The following is a 22,197-nucleotide window of genomic DNA, read 5'->3' as shown; positions in this document are numbered from 1 at the left end:
CTTAGGTATCCAGATTAAGAGTAAATGAATTCCATGGGTGTTATTCTTGGCCTCTCAGGTGTATGTGGAAGCTTTGCTCAAAGCAGTAACCGAGACATCTAAAAAGGTCTAATATTCTTGGCCTCTCAGGTGTATGTGGAAGCTTTGCTCAAAGCAATAACCGAGACATCTAAAAAGGTGTAACAATGGGGACTACTTTGCACATAGACGGTCAGTGTTTCACTTGGCTAATGAGGTCATGCTATTATGGCCCATCAGACACGAAGAGATCAGTGTGGAACAGGGTTAACTATTATGGAGGACTCGAGTTATCATTCCAACATGTTTGAGACCAGTGATACTTCAGGAATTACATGGTGAGCATTCCAGTGCATAACCATTGACTACCTGACACTATTGTGACACAATATGTGCATTCACACGATCATTTTAAGTGGCAAGTAACATTATAACTTTTGTTTACTCAATTGAAACCACATAATGACTTTGTTTTATTCAAACTGGACTCTGAAATATTAATACAGGTGAATTGAACAATACTGGGCTTACAGTTTCTGAAAGAATCCTTATTCATTGGATTTAAAGAGATTTTTACATGCGGTTTTTACATACATTTTTTTATTTTGTTTTGTCTTGTCTGATTTTAAACATGTCCGACCATTTATGTTTCGTTTTTGATGTTCTCACTATCTCATCGAAAACCTGAACCGCCTCGTGTTTACTCCTTGTTCTGGCCACAATATGGCTGAAATATTGCCGATGTGGCGTTAAGCATAATCATTCATTCATTCATTCATTCATCGAGGAACTCCCTGCAGAACCTGGCCATGTGAGGGCGAACGTTGTCATGCTGGAATGTCACTGGATGGAGGCATACAATTGACAAGACAATGGACCTCATGATTTCAAGTTGCCATTGATAAAACGGAGGCCAGCGCACTGTTCATGACATATGCCTGCCCATACCATAACACTAGCACCACACTACTAGCGTCGGCATAACATCACGGCGCCTCAGAAGGAGCGCCATCAGCGCGATGCAGTTGCAGTCACTGCCCTCCACCATTCCAGCGAATGTGAACAATGGTCCAGGCCAGTGGGATCAATCTCCCTGTATTACACCCTTACACATTCATCAGCAATTGGTGTTGCCGTGTGCGACCGACCTCGGGGATGCTGAAACCCCATGTGAAGATCCTGAGTGGGCGTGGTCACATGTGGTCATTGGCCATGTGAGCTGTTTACGGTGGTCCCAATCTCTCAGAAACGTGTTGTTAAGCGACCGGTGGTGAAATGACTCACATTCATGTGTCCCGACGCATTCGAGATCACGCGCCTTTCTACGTGATCCTACGGTAATGAGGCAAGGCTCGTGTATAGATGGGCATTTATTTATTTGATTGTTGTTTTTTTACGCCGTACTCAAGAATATTTCACTTACACGACGGCAGCCAGCATTATGGTGGGAGGAAACTGGGGGAAACCCACGACCATCCGCAGGTCACTGCCATACCTTCCCAATTACGGCCAGAGAGGGGTGTCAGTATAATGTAACTGGGTTGGGTGTTATGTCTGGTGTCTATGACAACAGCAAGAGCAATAAGCTGTGACGTATGCTACTGTGAGTTCGCAGGATGACGGAATGAAGAAGTGACAATGACGATGTCAATCCATGGGTTGATTACTGCAGTTTTATTTGAACTGTCCATTAATCGTTGTGTAGATCTGAGCAGTAACATATCACGATCCGCAAAAACCATACTCCTTTCAAGTTCACAAAGCTCCTTACACGTAAAACTAAATCTGGACGAACTGTAACTTCACTTATTTGTAACAGATAGTCTAGACTCTTACTCAAAATTACACTCATTTTACACATAACTCAGAGGAAATTAAGTTTTTACATTGTAAGAGCATTGGGTTGACAAACTTAGACAAATACATACCACCATGGGTCCTCAAAACCTAGAAAAACGCAAATTCTGAGCTGCCGTGACAGCCGTAAAACACTCGGTGTCGTTCCTATGGCAACTACGTCACGAACAAGAAAATAGTGAAGGGCGCTAACTCCTGATTTGTATCGACTGCAGTAACAGTGTTGACGGAATGATACTTCACTGACGGCATGGACTCGCTCTGCCACAAGACGGCGCAATATATGTACACACACCTAATGACTAATCGTCATCATATGAAAATTGTACGACGTTAAACCGCAAGCATACAAACATACATACATACATTATCTTAGGCTGCATTAAAAAGTTTACTAGCACGAAACGTTTTATTCATTTCTATCGAGTGTAGCCATAACAAAAAACTCATCACTGTAGAATGCATTCACCAAGGCATAATCAATATTAGCATATATTGTACAAGTTTTGTAACTTTATAGTTGTTTACCACCTGGTCGCTGTGAGTTCAAGTCCAGCTCATGCAGGCTCTCTCTCCGACCGTGCGTGGGAAGGTCTGCCAGCAACCTGCGGGTGGTCGTGGGTTTCCCTCTACCCAGTTTTTTCCCATCATAATGCTGACCGCCGTCGTTTAAGTGAAATATTCTCGAGTACGGCGTAAAACACCAATAAAATAAATAAATAAAATAAATCATTTGAAATCCGAAAAGCTACTGGTTCCATATTGAAGCAACCATCATATTTGAGACCCGAATAGTGAATAATAACTAGCTCAACCGGTAATCCAGACAGCGCTTTACTGCGGACTGTTACATACTTACAGACGCCCTTCTCAGCGCATGTACCGCTCTCCACGCACGCTTTACACCAGTTCTACCACTTGACAAGCTTGACATTTGGAGCATGTGCAACGCACATAGGCAAGTTTACACTTTACCTTACATGTGGTGTTCTCTCGCGGAACTATTTAATCAGCATTCAATGAAATTGTTACGGGTATTCATTCAAACCGTGTTGTGCATACTTTAGGTACTGACGTTCCAGTTCCAGCCTCCGTGACCCGTGTAACCTTGGCGTTGTTCAATATTTCCGTAGGAAATTTAGTTGTGGCATCAGTGATCTAAAGCGAACGTAGAGAGCGGCGCATGCGTGTGAGGAATATGACCCTTACAAAGCAAAGCTTGATATATTCGAAGACACGTCTTTTTGATAACAAATAACGAGCTAAAACAATCAATGTGGTAGTAGCATGTTCGAGTAAAATTATTATTTAAAGTGCCACTCTGGTCAGAATACAAATTGCGTAGAAATATTACAATGATATGAAAGAAATCCTACGAAGTAAACCTAACACTATGTTTCAATAGGGTTTTGATGAATAACACTATTTAACCCATATAACTGAAGATTCCTTGAAAAACATTTCGGCTGTGTGCGTAAAATTTTCCTGATGTGACATGATAATATTCCCTGTTTGACGTCAAATCAGGCAGATGTGACGTTGAGTAAGGCATTTATGCTGGGATGACATCAAGAGCGTTTGAAAGGGCAGCGTCATTGATGACGTCATATGTTCGTGGGTGACGTCACACCAGGCAAAGTGGCAGCGACAGAAATATTTTCTTTCCTTATACTCTGACGAAGTGTACAATATCGGTTTCAATTCAAGGCAATATTTTCACAATTTAGGAAAGCAATTCAGACTATCCCAGTCTTTATTAATTGACCTTGCTTTCAAGACACATGTTTTGACACCAAAGTAGCTCTTTAAGATCTGAATAATGAGTAACGTACTTCTCTTGTATAACGAATAAAGAAAAACAAATTTTCGTTTTTGGCTCAAATGCTGAACGCGCTCGATATGGCGGTTTGCTTGAATAGATCTGAAGGGGACTTCTATCAAATAAACCTATTTCGGCAGAAAGTAATATTTCACACAAGCACAAAATTAGGCTCAACCAGTTATTTCATCTTTTGACTTACCGCTTAGTCATAACGCACAAAAATATTTACCAAACATTTACCTTATTGAATAAACCCACGTGGTGAATCAGAAACCACACTGAGTAACGTTTGAGACTGAAAGGGTCATATGAACTCAGATATTGGTGCCTACCACATATTCTGGAAGTCATATATATTTTAGACAAAAATTCTCGAGATAACATGGATACGAAGCGAGCGTCTGCCGATACACTTTTAACAACATAGAGCGCTCAGGCTTCCGTAGCTGAATCCCGCCGCGTCAAAATCCACATTGCATGCATTGGGGGTCGGAGTTGTGACGTAGAAGCCCCAAGTGCCAGGAATGTCCGGAAAACTGCAGACCATGTACTGACATGCGGCGGTGGTAAATGTGAAACCCCATCCACAGATCACTGTGAAACCTACTGGAGAGAGGATGGGCGAGCAGCTGACAGGCTAAAAGGAATGAATGACTGATAATTGGTTTACGCCATATCGTGGCATGTTTAAACATATTTAAAACAGAAGGCACTGAAGTGCTTTTGACATGATGATGAGAAAATTCGAAAAAAAAAAAAAATAGACGGAAGTGCTTAAATCACTTAAACCCGTCATATGTTATGTAAGATTTTATATGGGCTAATTTGTCAATCTAATGCTAATTTATAGATCAAGTATCCAAAACTTATGGCGTAGTATGCATTCTAAGAGTACTGGGAGTAGCTGGACACTAAAACACAACGATAAACCCCACCCAACATAGGACGAAGAGGGTGCCACTTGGCGCATGAATACCAATCATGTACTCCCATTAAAAATTAAACATTTACTAATTCAGTGTTCACGTTGTGGGTCTTAAAATAAGAGAATAAAGTATCTATATGCACGTACATACCGTTAAAAACCAATTTGTAGAAAAAGACGGAAAAAATGAGCCAGTTGTGTATGCTCTAATGGATGACGCAGGCCAGCCGCAATTTTCATATACAACTTGACGGGTAGTGCCAGCTATTCTCGTGGCAGCAATCTTCACGGTGGCAGCGTCCGCCAATGACACCAAAGCTGCGAAAACAATGCTCACAAATACAAACGTCTTCATCGTAGCGGAAGGTGCGATTCACGTCCAGAACAACCTACCTGCAAAGCAACATAGAAAACAGCACACAGAATGCACGGGTTGAAGCAACTTATTTTAGTGCCGCAAACTCCACAGTTGGCGGTTAAACATTAAACCACAACCAGCGTCTACTTTCACGTTCCGTAGAGGCTCATTGCCTCAAACGAAACAACAGTCCATTACGTTTAAGGTTGTAAACTAAAACACGGTTTTAAAACAATTATTTCAGCATTGTTTTTTTTTTAAATACATACAGTTATTTGGTGCGGTATGTAACGTACTATGAAAGTTATTTCCAACTAGAAGCCAAAGCATTTGACAGGATCTGCTTTCTTTTGCCGTCTTTTATGGTCTTCGGCCGCAATACCCCTGTGTGAGATCGTGCGCAAAGTGGTTTATGTTTTTCTCTTGTCTTCCACATTTCTCTTTATAGTCCCTCACTTCAAGAATTCGGTCCTTTCCATGACAAAGCGTTACAGCTTTCCTCTATTGGTTGGGTTGATGTTTATAAATGGACAAATCTTCCCCTTACAAGGTCGGTTAATAAGTCATATAAGTAAAATCTCGTGAGCATGGTGTTAAGTACCCAATCAATACCCCAACTAGTGCGAAATATTCTGACTTATTCAGCAGACGAAATGACATGCTTTAACTTCATGATGGATTTCTTTTTTTCATGATGGATTTCTTTTAATGTGCTTTCCTGTGTTCATGTAACTGACAAAGGTGCAAGTCATCAGGCACTTGGATCACGAAGTGATAGTGAGGATTTGGTTTTAAATATTCATGGAAATGCTTAAATAGTCGCAAATTACACGCCCCCTAATACAACGGCTTAAACGAAATCAGCTTTTGCACAAAGAACAGTTACACTGTCTAATAGTATCTGCAATTTATTAGACGTCACTGCTCTAGAGCTACTGAAATGCTATTTTGCAATGTAATAAACAATAAAAGGAAAACATTGCAAACGGTCGAGCCTTATGGATGCTTAGACCACCAGCAGAATCCTAATTTATGCAAGAATAAAATATAATGAAAGACTCACGGCATACAGAGCAGCGACGACAGTGCGATAGATTAGCAGATACATTAGTCATTATAAGGTGCTTCTGTAGACTACTGCATTGTAATTTCTAAAGATGATAACAAAATGGCTGCTGAAGACATCGATATTAGCGAAGTCTAACCTCTTCTCGTCTGGTTACTTAGCGAAGCTATGTAGTATAGTATACACCAAAATGTTGCTTTACTTCCTTCACATACAAACCAAAAACTCTCTTCAAATTGCCGTATGAGGAAACACCAGTTAACAAAAGAACAACAAGAACGGAGTTATCAAACAATGTATACATAATGCACAAAGCGCCATTCTCTTACCCGACAAGCTCTTAATATCCTCCGAAATCCAGTAAGTGCTGTAACAGCGTTTTTGTTTCCTTTTAAATCCTCCCTAACGTGACAAAGCAGCCCCAGGCTTTTGAGAATATTTGTTCACTTCGTTTAACTATGTTGTCCCAAATGGGCTGTCAAATAGCCATGACTCAAAGTCAATGTTTCAACAACAAAACACAAGTCATATTAATTAAAAAAAAAACCCAGCAACTTCAGTTTTAATACGTTGATATAATAAATTGTTGGGATGTTTGTTAGCTGATATTAAAATTCTCAACTAACCGTCAACCAACCGTAACGCAAATAAAGGGTAGTCTATAAAATAATGGCAAAGAATGACATGTTTTGATCTGAATATCAGCACATAACAACCTATATACTCGTAGCTTGTTGGATTTCAGCCTGATGTTATTCAGTTGTGGATTTATGAAGACAAAGAACCGCTGAACAAGTGTTTTGAGACTCTCAGCGACCTTTTCTTAAAATATGATGAAAAATACTATCTGATTAACACAGTGGTTTACGTATAAAACTGAAATCCCCTCCCCTCAAATGATAGGCAAGATAAACAGTGGGTTTCATCAAATTCGGAGCAGTTGATTGGGAGGAGATACACGGACAAAAACGTGTCTACAGACAGACGATACCCCCATTACTTTGTTAAGATATGTGGGGAGCGGGGTGGGAGGGGGGGGGGGGGGGGGGCGGGGAGAGGATAAAAATACATCCCGCGCAGGGCGGTGGGTTTCCCCCGGGACTGCCCTATGTCCCCTTACAATAATTCTGGCCACCGTCGTGTAAATGAAATATCCTTGAGCAAGGCGTAAAACATCAATGAAATAAGCAATGCATTCCACTGATTTGTTGTAGCTAACTCATATCTTCACGGGTTTACATAGCTTAATCCATTTGCTGCAGAAAAGTTCTGTAGGCGAAACTGATTACAGCATTATTCTCTCCATTAGTTGATTACTAGTCTGGTGAACCAACGTTCCTCCGTGGTATTCTGTGTTTAGTTTCTACAAATCCACACCTGAGGATCGACGCAGTATGAGTCCGCCTGGTGAGTTTGTTTTTTACATTGCTTGGCACGTTGTTTTGTTCCCCCTGATAAATGAATTATTTCTGCATGGTGTCTCAGTATGTAGTTGTCCTCTGGCGAAGACTCAAACCATGTCTTTTTGACACACCATATACATGTACCCTGAGATATCTCCTTCCCTTCAAATATTTCTATTGCCACGATGTGATTGAAATATTACCACTCTGGCGTGTTTCGAACAAAAGTAGACCACGGAGCAAATCCTCCAAAGCTGATTACTAGATTCTGGTAATCTTGTCGTGTTGTTTTTGGTTTTCTTTTCAGCCTTTCCCGCAAAACGTGCTAAATGGCACATATCCAGTTGCACTCTTGTCTTCCTTCATACATGTTTACGCTGTATTTGCTTTTCGCTATCCCGAAGCGTTTCATGAACACGGGGACACTCTTGTGATGATTTTTGATACTATTTCCGAAAGGTTTTTCACATTGCTTTGATTGCTTAAAAATCTATTAAACTAGAAATAGACTATGGAGTTCATTAAACATATTTTAAATTATTTCACAGAAAGTTACTATTTTTTAAAACTGTTTCATGGACTGTCTTTTAAAAACTGTTAGGGGAAATTCTTATGAAGTGGGTGATATCCTATCACTAAGATGTGGTGCCACCAAACTGTATGCTGATTTGTATGCAATTTTATGGCACAATAGAAATTCTAAAAAAAAAATAACTAAAACAGTCTGAGGGACAATTTTTCCTGCATATTGTTTTTGTTTAATTTACCCCAAAATTAAATGTGTATTAAGCCATAATGTATTTTCCCATACTTAGACGTTTGACAAGTCGCTCCCAAGAGAGTTAAATGTAATTCAAGCATCCATTTTCAGGTTTATGATGGTACCTGTTGAAAGCCTGGAGGACCCCTTCCCATGGTGCAGATGTCTCGTCTTTTTTTCCCAATCCAGGGCCAGAAAAGGAAGAAAATAGATGCCCCTCTCCCTTTTCTGTACTTTAGTCAGCAGACGAATTTCATCTCCACTCGAAATATTCAGCTGCCTATCCCTAACAATATTGGTAGCAGTCTCAACCCCCGAGGCATTTACCTTGTGTCAGATTTTCGTCTTAAACAGACAATATCTTACACTGCAGGATGTACAAGCAGTTACGTCACAAACTGCACGTGCGATAAACGTACTTGTCGTCTGGTGCCATGGAATTTTTTTTTTCAATACTTACGATATTCGGAACGACATGAAATTGAAAATATCGAATTGAAAGTTCTACAATTTTGGGATTCTTCACATTTTCCTTACAGTGTGGGAGATATTCACTATAATTTGTAAAAAGTCGAAAAAATACTGCCCGTGTGTCCATTGATCTTGTGTCAAAGGCTCACGCCCGAAAGAAATTTACAACATTGTTACATCTTACTTTCCGCAGGTGTGACACACTGAACAATTTTTAGTGGAAATGACTTAAGCAGTTCGCTCAGCTAAGCCAGTATACAAACTTAAGTCATTTGCTTAAGTCGAGTTTTGTGGAATCGGCCCCTGCTCCGGCTACACATACTTTACATGCCGTGACGTACATGACGTGGTGTATGACGTCGTGTACATTATACAAATATGATGACGTCATACCACTTATACCCCTTACCACTCAAACAAAATGTTTTTTTTTTTTTTTTTTTTCACGTCCGGGACCAGTTGTTCAAACTGTACTTAAGTTATTCCGGAATTAAATCATAATTCCAGTCTTATCCGAATACAAAGTAAATGCTACTTTAGTCTAGACTAAATTTATTACCACAATTAAATTCGAATTTTAAATTTAAATTCTAAACTTTTGAACAAACTGGCCCTGGTTCTGAATTTTCAAGATGCAATAACAAAGGATATATCTAACAATGTAATGCATCACTTTAATCGGTGAAGGAAATCCTGGCATTTTGATATATTCATCAGGGGAAACCACAAAAACCCAATTTCCACAAGAAGTTTGAAATCTGCAGAGCTAGCCGTACAAATGATCCAACTTGATCGCCAGGGCTTGTGACGGATGAATCCCGACTTTTTGTAATGCATAAACATGAATGGTGTACTATTAAAAAGTTTCAAAGAATCTCTGTAATAAATTTGGTTGGAGGGCTGGAGTAAATTTTGTGGGAATAGTCCAACATAGAACAGCATACAATTTTACGGGTTTCAAGTAGTTTTCACAAAATCTGTTTTGCTTGGAAACCTAATAAAAATCCGAACAAAAATATTTCGGTTTCAAGCCTATATGCAGTTATATGTAGTTTGATGCCGTGAGGAAGAATCTATTTTTAGTTTTAGTTTCAAGTTTAAAGATATGCCTTTTTAAAAAGATTTTTGTTAATGAAAAACTTAATCAAAATTTAAGAATATAGCTTGCGGACGTTTTAGTCAATTGCTTCCTCAGTCATCTGTATCTAGACAAGAAATATAACCTTAGGGCCGGATAATGTAGTTTTGCATAACGTCACTCTTATTAAAATCAGCAGTTTTAGGTCACAAGATATTAATCATTTGTTTAACGCCACGCTCTATATATTTTTCACCTACCCGATGGCGGTCTTTTTATTAGTTCGAAATACGGTGCATTCTGGATGAACGCTGACATTTGGCAAGGTACTTACAAACTTCCTCCGTATGCCGTACAGACCTGCATGCGATACGGGTACAAACTGGTCTTCAACGACAGCAACGTACACAAACTGCTCACAAACGCCTTTAGCTGCTTAATGTAACCGTGTCTGTGGGAATCAACAAGGTCCGTGTGCGCAACCGGAATGAAAATCAGACCTCGCGCACTGCGTGATTAGAAGCAGCTCAACAGAGCCACGTCCCGTTCCGTATCAAAAGAGAGTGCTAAAACACTTTCCTGCATTTATGCTTAAAAATGGATATGTAGGCAAGTTAAATGTTTGGCTTTCTGGTCTGATTATCACGTGTGAGTCACGTCTGACTGTAGATACTGAGTTATACGCGCAGTGTAATTTTGGTCACCTAGCTGTACACACCTACCAAAGTAAACATGTGGGTAATGACCTCTGAGCCCTATAAAAAACCGGGTTATGCAAGGCGGAGAATCGGCCGCAGAAAGGCCTCAGTGCAGTTATGTAAATTGCCGAGTCAGCAGTTTAAAACTTGACTGAAGGGCTCATAATAGTTTCATGGCCATAGAAGGGAAGATTGCTTAGCAATAACCCGCTAAAAATGTACATTCGTTCGAAAGTGACAACTTTTCGTTAAATGAAGCAATGTATTTTTCATATATTGTGTGAAGATCGATGCTAACCACAAAATATTTTTACTGGGAATTTGAGGTATGTGCTTGTGCATACTGTTCTAGACTGGATTTGGTTAACGTCTGTCCTTATAACCTAAATGCAAACTCCATAGTGTGATTAGTTTTGTCATATTTTGGTAATCTCAAAATCCGAATTGATTTGGATTGGGGAGGTTTATTTCCAATCCCAGCCCTGTAACATTCCAAAAACACATCCAGTCATGCTCCAAAATGGAGAAAAAGTGGGAGAAACCGTATATTTCATGCCGCCATTCTCTTCACCCTTCCGCAGAAGTCGTGATTTTTAAATTTATTAACGTAATCTTATGTAGATGACCTAGATTTATATTTCAAAGCTGCCCATGAATGAAATCATGTCTCGTTTTTGCTGACGTACATGTAGGAAGGTAAAGATTTTGTTAAAAGAAAAGTGAAAAATAAACTACTTCAAGTACCTTCTCTTTTACTGAAGGAAATCCCGATGTTTTACCTATCTATAAATCCTAGAAACAAATCTTAACACGTAAACAAGTTCAAATGCCTTTATTTGTAGAAATAAACAGCAAGACAGTGTTGTATTCGGGGAGGTAAAGGTATCAGCTAGTATGTGTCGTGACACACTCGATGTTGATGGAAATATCTTCTCCATTTCATATGTATATTTGCTCAAGGAATGCAACTGACATTCGGATAGAATGACTGTTACGTGCGGCATAAAGAGAGGGTTCGAAATGCCATGCTCTTTGAAGGTATTCACGGTTGGGTGAAACATTAGGTTTCGTTTATTATTTTTTTATTAATTTAATGGTAAATTAGAGTAAATCTGTCCATTTACTGGAATTTATTTTCATTGCCCGACCACAAAAAAGATGTAATACATGTTTCATTATCATAGTTTGATGTTAACTGGTTACCAGCGCGAAACATGCTTTGAAGCGTCATATTACCTCAGATATTGCTGTCTAACAAATTTTTGGAGAGTGAGTTTATTTTCAATGGATATATTTTAGACAAAAATACTCGAGCTAATATAGATACTTTAGGCAGGCATCTTGTGATAACACTGTCAACAGCATAAAGCGCTCACGCCTCCAGTGGTAAACTTTGCCACGTCCATATTGACGTCGCATACATTCGGTGTCGGAGTTCTTACGAAGAAGTATCTAGTACTTGGATTATCCGGAAAAGTGCAGATCGCAAACTGACAGCTGGTAATGGAACCAGTCAAACTCCATCCACAGATTATGGTTAACCCTGCCGGAGAACCGATGGGCGTGCAACTCACCGGCTAAAAAGAAGCAAAAAACGCCAGTTATGCTAATTATACCCATTAAGTGGTCAATGCAATGCTAATTGTATAGATCAGGTATTCAAAACTGATCGCTTAAGTATGCAGTCTGAGAGCACCGAGAGCAGGACACAAATTCACCACCACATGTAAAGGACCCGTAGTTACTAACCAGGTACTCCCAATACGGTTTGCGTTAAAAATGACACATTTTCCAATGCAGTGCTGACGTTATGGGTCTTAAGGCGATGTAATATGCAAGTACGTACCGTTAACAACCAAGGTGGAGGAGCCGGTGAAACAAATGTGGCACTTGTAAAGGCGCTAATTGATGGTGCAGGATAACCACAGTTTTCGTATACAACTTGTCGTGTAGTACCAATTAATCTAGTGGCAGCGATCTTCAAAGAGAGGCCCCCCGCCAGTGATACCATGGCCCCGAAAACAATGGTCACGTATACAAGAACCTTCATGGTAACGAACGGTGTGATTCGCGTCGTGAACAATATACCTACAAAACAACACAGAAAACAGCGTGTAGAATGCACGGATAGAGGCAACTTTTTATGTTTTAAGTCGATATTTATCGGTTAGACATAACACCAAAGCCATCGTCTACTTTCACATCCAACTGGGTCTGTGTGCTGTTGACCATCTGTGCAACAAATTTTAGGGAAATATGACACGTATGAGTCGACGACCTGTGAAAGCTGCAAATTAAAACACGAAATTAATTTTTCAGGAATGTTTTCTCCCAAATACAAGCACTAACTTTATGTGAAACTTATTTCCAAAAAATTATAACAGAATAACTAACATGTAGTCCACCAATTATTTGACTGGTGCTTTACGCCGTTCTCAGGAATATTTCACTTTACACGACGGCGGTGTGGGAGGAAACCGGTCAGAGCCAAGGGGAATCCCACGACCATCCGCAGGTTGGTGACAAACCTACCGCAGAGGAAGCCAACGTGATCTGGGCTTAAACACAGCGATTGCGTTGTATTACAATACACATTAACGCACAGAGCAACAATAGTAACTAAATCTATGACGAAGATGTGATAAATGAAACATGCATGGGTACAACTCTCCAACTGAAACTGGTTCCTTGTAACCTTAATGTAACATTTCATAGGGAGACAAATTAGTACAAAATTAGATCAATTCCTTGAAGCAAAATGCTAATCAGAAGACGGCACACGATTACAGATGTTGTCCTCCGTTGCAATGTAGCCACATTGTGCATTTACCTGCAGAGTGCTTCTTTCTAAAGATGACAAAATGGCTGCCAAAGACATCGATAATTGTAATGCGGGTCTTTCTAATGTGTTTACTTCTTCAAGCCAATTACCTTTTTTTTTTGTAATGACGATTTGTTAATGTGGAAACGCGTTACAACTTCTATCTGGTTACTTCTGTGTAAATGTAAACCTCAAGCACTCACTCACTTCTATGTAAATGTAACGAATCTCCTGACATCGATATCAGGTGGCAAAGTCCTTTTCGTCTGGTTACTTCTATGTAAATGATGATAATTTTCCCACTAAAGATATCGATATTAGGTAGCTCATGTTATGTCTTACCGTTCCTCCTGGTTATACTTCCTTGATAGTTGCCACACCGATAGTACGTGGCTGCAAATTACTTCCACGGTTGATTATATTTTAGTTAAGCTAACGGTAATTAGGAAATTAAAAGGCACCATAATCACGTGGAAACACCTTTCCATTTTCCTCTCGTTACTTTTTGGTGAAGTTGAAAAAATTATTTGCTAGTACACATGTTGCAAAGCAAGCTATTCCAAACTTAGTCAAAATGTTAGGGAAAATGGGTTTAAAAATTACTAAACGGTGTTAAATTGTTCACTCATTTTGCGACGCTATTTAACACGCCAACTTTTACTTCATATTTAAACCGAAAACTCTCTTCAATTTGTCGTACATGCGTAACCAAGAGTTAACGAAAAAGGTAACAAAGAAGACAATCTGTACCAAATGTATACCTAAAAGTGAAATTGACTTACCCAACAAACTCTAGCAGACGGAAATCCGGTAGTGTCTGTTTCTTGTTAAATACTGGTTTGGGACGAAAGTTAACCACTTAATACAATAGGGACACGTTTATTAGTGGATGGTTGAGATAATTTTGTATCGTTTAATCACGTGTACCTAAATGGTGTGTCAAATAACCGTGACTCAAACAAGGTCCATGAATCATATGGATTAAACATACAGCAACTTCAACCTTAATTTGTATACTATTTTCTTAGAGCGTTTGTTAGCTGAATATAAAATGTTCAAACTCAACTAACCGTATTAGATTGTATAATGGTGGCAGAGGCCTACGTGCTCGGGTTGGTTAGTGAGTCATGCATCGCGGCGCAATGAGCCAGAAGCCTCACAATGCGTTCGCTGTGAGTTCGAGATGTAATTTAGTGTTTCAAAATATAACGCTTCTCAACGCTCTCTGAAGTCTTTAATCTGAAAAAATGAAAAGATAATTCAGCTCCAACACCTATCCAGGCTTTATCAGCTTTGTACAAGTAAACATCTTTGTTGATGAAAAACTTCAAAAAAAATTTTTGAAGAATAGCTTGCTGACGTTAGCGTGAATAGCGTGAAACGCCCATTGTGCTTTCTCAGCGAACTGTAACATCATACGCAACAAAAGGGCTGTTAATTCTAGTTTTGCATAGCGTGATACCAATCTTCAAGTTAAAGACACGAATGGAAGTGGTGTTTTAATGGCATAAAACATGATGTGTTTGTTTAACTCCAAGCTCTAAATGTTTTCACTTACCAGGTGACGACCTTTTTATTGGTTTATACATTCAAAATTAAAATTAATTTGTCAGAAAGTCTGTTGTCTGAGTGATGCTAGAATATAGTGTGCTATTGCTGCAGATTGTTCTGTTAAATATAACACACATATTCTATAAATTCAACATAAAGATTCTATTAGATATTATGGATATTATGTTGAATATGACTGAATATGGTGTTAAAAATGGATGTCTAAGGAATTTAATTCAATATAACGCGTGTATCACTTATGATTTGATATTTTGTCCGTGTTGAGATACATGCACTGAAATCTTGGACGCTTAGATGTTCAAGCCTACCAAAAGAATACTTCGCCTGACGTAAGATATTCAGCCAGTATTCCTGTAAAGGACCTCCTCTCCAACCGTACCTGGGAAGGTCTTCCAGTAACCTGCGCATGGTCGTGGGTTTCCCGGTTTTTTTTTTTCCACCATAATGCTGGCCGCCATCGTATAAGTGCAATATTCTTGAGTACGGCGTAAAACACCAATCAAATCAATAAATAAATGTGAAGGACCTGGTTATGTAAGGCGGAGAATCGGCCCCAGTAAGATACGATAAGAAAGTAAAAAATTTAAAAATCCAACAATAATTCTGTAAACGTTCGAGTCAAAAGTATTAAACTTGGCTGAAGAGCCCGTAAAGGTTTCATGACCATACCAGGGAAACGTTGCTTAGAAATTACCCACAAAACATTACCAAGGTCTTATTCTCACGCAGGTGTGGCCATATGTTACACGCACGTGCAAACTGCTCCCACGGACGGTCTTGCCAAATGTTACATCCAAATTGCCTAATGCGCAGTCTCATGACGCTTTTCGTCCTATTTCGGTGCCATAAGATACATGGGAGACTTCCTGCTGCTAGAATCCATTTGGCCATTCTAACCTTCAAACCTGGTACAGAGCATCACACCACTGTGTTTATTCTTTCGCGAAGTCAGTTCTCTAAAAACAAGCCTAGGTCAAGCCTTTTGTCAAAAACAAAACAAAAAAATATAAATAGACAATCAGTTATCCACGATATCCTATATAAACTCTCCCTGAAAGGAAGCTAATGGTTGAGACCTGTAGTCGGAGAGCGAGGGTAAGAAACAAGCAGTCGAAAAGGATCGGACTTCGCCACCTGAGAGAACAGTTATCCAGTAACTTTCGATCATTGGTAACATAATACATAGCTCAGGCACATCCTGGGTAAAGTATTATAGAACAGGCAGAACGTGAATATTGTAAATAAAACGGATTTTTTTCGGAACTTGATCTGATTTGTTACACTTTTAACTTCACCCACGCGCTTAATCCAAAAAGTTAAGAACGCTTTATAAAGGATACGGGTTCTCTTTTATTCTTCCGTGTTCCGGTCGTAAGTGGGAAGGTCTGCCAGCAACCTGCGGATGGTCGTGGGTTTCCCCCGGGCTGTGCCCGGTTTCCTCCCACCTTAATGCTGGCCTCGGTCGTATAAGTGCAATAATCTTGAGTACGGCGTAAAACACCAATCAAATAAATAAATAAATAAATATGTTTTCAGAGCGAATAGATCGCCGTGGGCACGTCAGACAGTACCGCGCACTCGTGCAGAAAGCTGTCTAACAGTACTTGCATATATACTTAAGCAGCTCTAAATATAACGCGGTGCGAAATGTCCACGAAAATAAAAATAAACACACTTCTCAGTATGCTAATATAGACAAAGCTAATAAGGCAAATTATTTTAAGCTTTAAGCTGGAGCAGCTTATGTACAGTTTAACTGGTTGGACCCAAGTGAATATGTCACTTAAAAGTCTCTTGCGGACCTTCTCACACAGGGATGTTTTCGTTTGTCGAGTCTTCCAGGCCTGTTCCACGGAAGTGTCGAAGAACGAAGTCCTAAAATAAAGCCAGACAAAAGAGAAATGTCCAGATTTTCACTCCCGGAATGCAGAAGTTTTCAAGTCACCGATGCTCGCTTGTTTGAAACAGGCGGCTGTGACACTAACTGTGGGGAGATGTTAGCCTTGCACTACAAGTACAACGGAACGTTTGTCATATACGGTGGCCAGTATGTGAGCGAAAATCTGTCTTCTTATCTCCAAGTGTCTATGCTGTACTCGCTTCTCAAGGGCCTAATGCAATGCCGTTGTCTTTCAAATTATTTGTTGTAACACAGTTTTGCTTATATGATTTTCAGGGTGCTAATTAGGAGGTGTGCACGTAGAGGTAATTATAGGTTACCTAATTATAGAGCTACCTAATATCGAATTATAGGAGTTAGAGAACAGGGTATGCTTTTGTCGGCAGGTAATTTGGCACAATTAGGTATTTTAAAGGTGTCGAACATGGTAAATGTTTCAAGTCGGGTTTGGCAGGACGTGGAAATTGCTTCACAAGCTGTGATTAAGGAATCTATAGGGCACCTGGCCGACTTAAGAGCCCTATATCACAGAGTTGGTTAAAATTACCAGAGAACATCATGACCAGTCAGCCAAGATTTTGCGTCAATAGAGAGGATTGTAAGTTGGTCCGAATCACCCACACCTTGTTAGTATTCAAAACTATCATATCTTTCGATCTTTCGTGCAAGATGGCGTCAGCTGTAAGTTAGGACTCCAAGGACCATCTTAGTGATTTACAATCAACTTAGGCTTACTATTCCCTTGTATAACTGATCCTATAGTGATAAGCAAACATTCTTGCTATCGGGTGGACTGTGAGCAATGTGAAATACGTGTTATGGGCGGAGTTTCATGGGGTTTGGGCTTCCATGAGGACTTCAATATTTCAGCCATCCCGTAGCGACCGTATTGAGAGAGCTGTTTTTTCTCTGTATAGGTGTGATTTGGAGGCGCCATTGTTATGTAGTGGCTCACAATGACGTCACTGATCACGCCCAGATCGTACCCGTCTGGTTCAACAGCGACAGTATGTTGAGCTTCTTTGAATGTTCGGGAGCGGTAGATCCAGGATCAATCCTGGGTCGAGTTACACCTAAGACTTTAAAAGAGGAAGTTGTAACTCCCTCGCTTGGCATTCAGCATGAAGGGGATAGTGCAACAACTGGTTGACCCTTATCAGTATAATGGCTCGGGCGGGGCGTCTTACTTGCCTTGGGTAAGTCGTCTCAGTGAAGCAGCACTAGATAAAAGAGCGGTGGAAATCCGTCCTGCAACAAGGAGGCACATTACATACATCCTAAGGATTCCTTGGTCGTCATATGACTGAAAAATTGTTGAGTACGACGTTAAACCCGAAGCACGCACTCACTCTTTGAAAGTAACAGTGGACTTGGCAGATTAATGGATTGGAGGCGACAGATAAATCTACTGCTTACATTTGCAATGCATGGAATTTGTCCAGTTGATTTGTCACTGCATTTACACAATAATTGTAAGTTTTCATAAAATGCTGATATATAAAATAAATCCATGTATTTATGAAACAAACAATTGTATTCGAAAAATAAGCACACCTTGAATATGTTCAAAGTTAGCAGTTATTACGTTGTACTAAGGGTTTCGCCGAAGAAGGACTAATCTGTGAAGGATTGGCAGGAAACAAACACATCATTTCTGAAGATGAACAAGTCCTTGGTTTTAACAGTAGCATTGTATAGCAATGTACCACATTAGTATGCATCTATGCCGATCCCAAAAAATATTAAAGCCTTTATCGTAGATGTATGTGGGAATGTCTGGCAACAGCCAGCGGATAGTCGTGAGATTCATCCAGGCTCTGGCAGGTTTCCTTCCGCTACATGCCATGCTGGCCACCGTCGTATAGGTGAAATATTCTGGAGTACAGAAAATGAAATAAATTTATTGACGGTTTCTAAGTAAGAAATTAGGACGGATTCATGCAAAGAAAAGCAGCCAACAGTTTTCAGTGATGTTGGAAATGCGCAAGGTACGTTTTAGGATAATGAGTGCAACCAACATTCAAACGGTAGTGCTTCTAAAACTATATGCCTGTGAAAACTCCTGCATAATTTCTGCCAAAAATGAATAAAGCTATGAAAAACCGCCAAGATATGATTTAGGTACAACAAATCAGTTGATCTCCACTTATATTTGACTGAACAAGAGAAAAGAAAAGTAACGCTCTGCTGCGCATTTCGGTTATTACTGAAGTTGCTTCAGAGGGTATGGATACAATAATACTGAACGGCTCTAAACAAGTATGTTTACATACATACCCATTAGTTTGCAAAGATAAACTGAAGTCATCTGCTTCAAAACTCTAAAGCCTGGAGGCACTTTATTTATATTGTGTTCTGTATTCTGTATTAGAGTGTGAACAACTGTATACATCAGGTATAATTCAAATGATGAATGAGTTGATCTTTGCCACTGTTTTACGGTCTACCGTTTAATTACGTTACGGTTAACAGACTTTGATAATTTTATTTTCAGCCAACTGACACTCTAACAATTTATTATATCAAAAAAAAAAATAATAACAATAAGATTGAATTAATACGCGTAATTAATGATTCATGGATAGGTTTTAAATCATTTTTAACGTTTGGGTGACAGGTATTCAGCAGACCATTAAAGGATGCGAAACAAACGCCCACCAATAAATCTGTCGATGCTATCTTCCGTCGTTAACTTCAGGCAAAGTCGCATATTATTTAATAAGACAGAGAGACGTTGTCGCATCACTAAAAGGATTTCTGAGGCTTTTGGGTGAGTCAATGTCGCTTTTTTGGACTATGTATACGTTGTTTTGTTGTCCCTTTTTTCTTTAACTCTTCAGATTTTCGTATGCGTTTTCGGTTTAAATGTTGGTTACACATAAATATAAAAATTGAAGTGAGTTTTCGGTTTAAATATAAAAGTTGGTGTACTATATAGCGTCCCTAAATTGGTATACAATTTAACACCGTTTAGTATTTTTTAAAAGCATATTTCTCAACCTTTTGACTTGGAAGTTTGGAATGGGCTTGCTTTGTAACATCTGTACTAGCAAATTTTTTCCACCAAAAAGTAACGAGAGGAAAGAGTTGTCACGTGATCATGTTGCCTTTTCCTATCCTAATTACCCTTAGCTTTACGGAAATGTATTCAAACGCAAAAGTAATTGGTCATTTATTTTTGGTGTGGTTGTATAAAAGTTACCATTATATTTACAAAGAAGTATAACCAGGAATAAAGGCGTACATGTACCACCTTAATAGTAGAAAAGCTCTCCGGCCGTACCTTGGAAGGCTTACCAGCAAACCGCGGATGGTCGTGGGTATCCCCCGTGTCCTTGGCATGTTTCCTCCCACCATTGTCCTGGTCGCCGTCGTATAAGTGAAATATTCTTGAGTAGGGAGTGAAACAAATAAATAAAATAGTGGCAAAGTTATCATCATTTACACAGAAGTAACCAGACGAAAAGGGCTAAGCCTTGCCACTTAATACCGATGCCTTTAGCAGCAATTTGATCATCAACGTTCGAAATAAGTAGTCTGCAGAAACAGGTACTACTAAAGGCACCTTGTAATGAGGGTAACTACAATTTTGAAACGTTTATTGAAAAACATTTAGCTTCCAAGCAATTCATCTTGTATTGCTTAATTCTGCTTAAAACGGCTGTACCAAAGGGTGCGTGAACAGCCACTGTTTTCGTATGAATGAGGTAAAATGATAAGCAGCTTTTCTCAGTAAAGTTTTAGTTATCATACTATTACAGATTTTGTTACTGTTTTTACTTTACCTTTTTAGCCCTAACTGAGGTATAGGAGCCTTATTTCACCGGTTACGTGTGTCCATTTGTCAACCCTAAGCTCTGTCGTTCTTGGTTTGCTCTCTATGCCTTAATTCTTATATAATCTTGTCCCCGGGCTCTGCCCAGTTTCCTCCCACCATAATGCTGGCCGCCGTCGTGCAAGTGAAATATTCTTGAATACGGCGTAAAAAACCAATCAAATAAAAAAAATAAATAAATAATATTGTATTCGTGTATATCCAGGCTACTGCTACATGCCACGGACATGTCCGTACATGTCACGGACTAAGCAACACCGGAGAGTTATTGTCATGTTATATATTGTTTATTAATTTAGATGCCAATACCACATTACATTAAAGTAAATCTAGACCAATGACATCTAATAAATTGTAGATACCATCTCAGCAAATTTTTACCTAATTCAGCTTAAGCCATTAAAACATTTCCAGTGATCAGTTGCCAACTATCATACTGTCGTCGCTGCACTGGTTTTACTCCATAGTGTAAGTCATTACATTTTCCCGCCCAACCCTCATGTCTCTCCTGACCGCTCGCTTTATCGTCAATGTTCACATAACGAGATTCCTCTGGAAAATGTACAACACTAAAAGCCTACGTGGATTGATCCTATGAATTTACAGGTCTTAGATATCACCTAGAAATGTTCGTCCAGGTGTACATGTCCTGTGAATGTACAGGTGTTAGATATCACCTTGAAAGGTTCGTCCAGGTGTCCATGTCCTGTAAATATACAGGTGTTAGATGTCACCTTGAAACGTTCGTCCAGGTGCCCATGTCTTGTGAATGTCCAGGTTATCAGATATCATCTTGAAATGTTAGTCAAGGTGTCCATGTCCTGTAAACTTACAGGTGTCAGATATCATCTTGAAAGGTTTGTTCAGGTTTCCATGTCCTGTGAATTTAAAGGTGTTAGATATCACCTAGAAAAGTTCGTCTGGGTGTTCGGATGTTAGATATCACCTTGCAAAGTTTGTTCAGGTGTCCGTGTCCTGTGAATTTACAGGTGTTAGATATCACCTTGAAAGGTTCGTCCAGGTGTCCATGTCGTATGAATTTACAGGTGTTAGATATCACCTAGAAAAGTTCGTCCAGGGGTCCAGGTGTTAGACATCCCCTTGCAAAGTTCGTTCAGGTTTCCATGTCCTGTGAATTTACAGGTGTTAGATATCACCTTGAAAGACTCTTCCAGGTGCTCATGTCCTGTGGATTTACAGGTGTTCGATATCACTTTGAAAGGATTCTCCAGGTGTCTATGTCCTGTGAATTCACAAGTGATATATATCACTTTCAAATGTTCGTACCGATGTCCATGTCCTGTGACTTTACAGGTGTTAGATATAACATTGAAAGGTTTGTCCAGGTGTCCATGTCCTGTGAATTTACAGGTGTTAGATATCCCCTTGCAAAGTTCGTTCAGGTGTCCATGCCCTGTGAATTCACAGGTGTTAGATATAACATTGAAAGGTTCATCCAGGTGTCCATGTCCTGTGAATTTACAGGTGTTAGATATCATCTTGAAATGTTTGTCAAGGTGCCCATGTCCTGAGAATTTACAGGTGTTAAAAATCACCGTGAAATGTTCGTCCAGGTGTCCATGTCCTGTAAATTTACAGGTGTTAGATATCAT

The 22,197-nt window shown here is 39.5% G+C and overlaps 1 protein-coding gene across 1 annotated transcript; it reads right to left on the bottom strand.

Annotated features, from left to right (window-relative positions):
* Nucleotides 1–21,633: 21,633 nt before the first annotated feature.
* On the bottom strand, nt 21,634–22,197 carry LOC135477832 (uncharacterized). Its single transcript, XM_064758037.1, has one exon. The coding sequence runs from the start codon at nt 22,195–22,197 to the stop codon at nt 21,634–21,636; it is 564 nt and encodes a 187-aa protein (XP_064614107.1).

The sequence above is a fragment of the Liolophura sinensis genome, chromosome 11 (assembly GCF_032854445.1).
Source record: "Liolophura sinensis isolate JHLJ2023 chromosome 11, CUHK_Ljap_v2, whole genome shotgun sequence".
NCBI classification, from domain to species: domain Eukaryota; kingdom Metazoa; phylum Mollusca; class Polyplacophora; order Chitonida; family Chitonidae; genus Liolophura; species Liolophura sinensis.
This window is presented reverse-complemented; position numbering and strand designations above follow the sequence as displayed.

Bases quoted from the DNA above. Each gene is read 5' to 3' on its own strand.
- LOC135477832 (XM_064758037.1), bottom strand. From the start codon at position 22,197: ATGATATCTAACACCTGTAAATTTACAGGACATGGACACCTGGACGAA.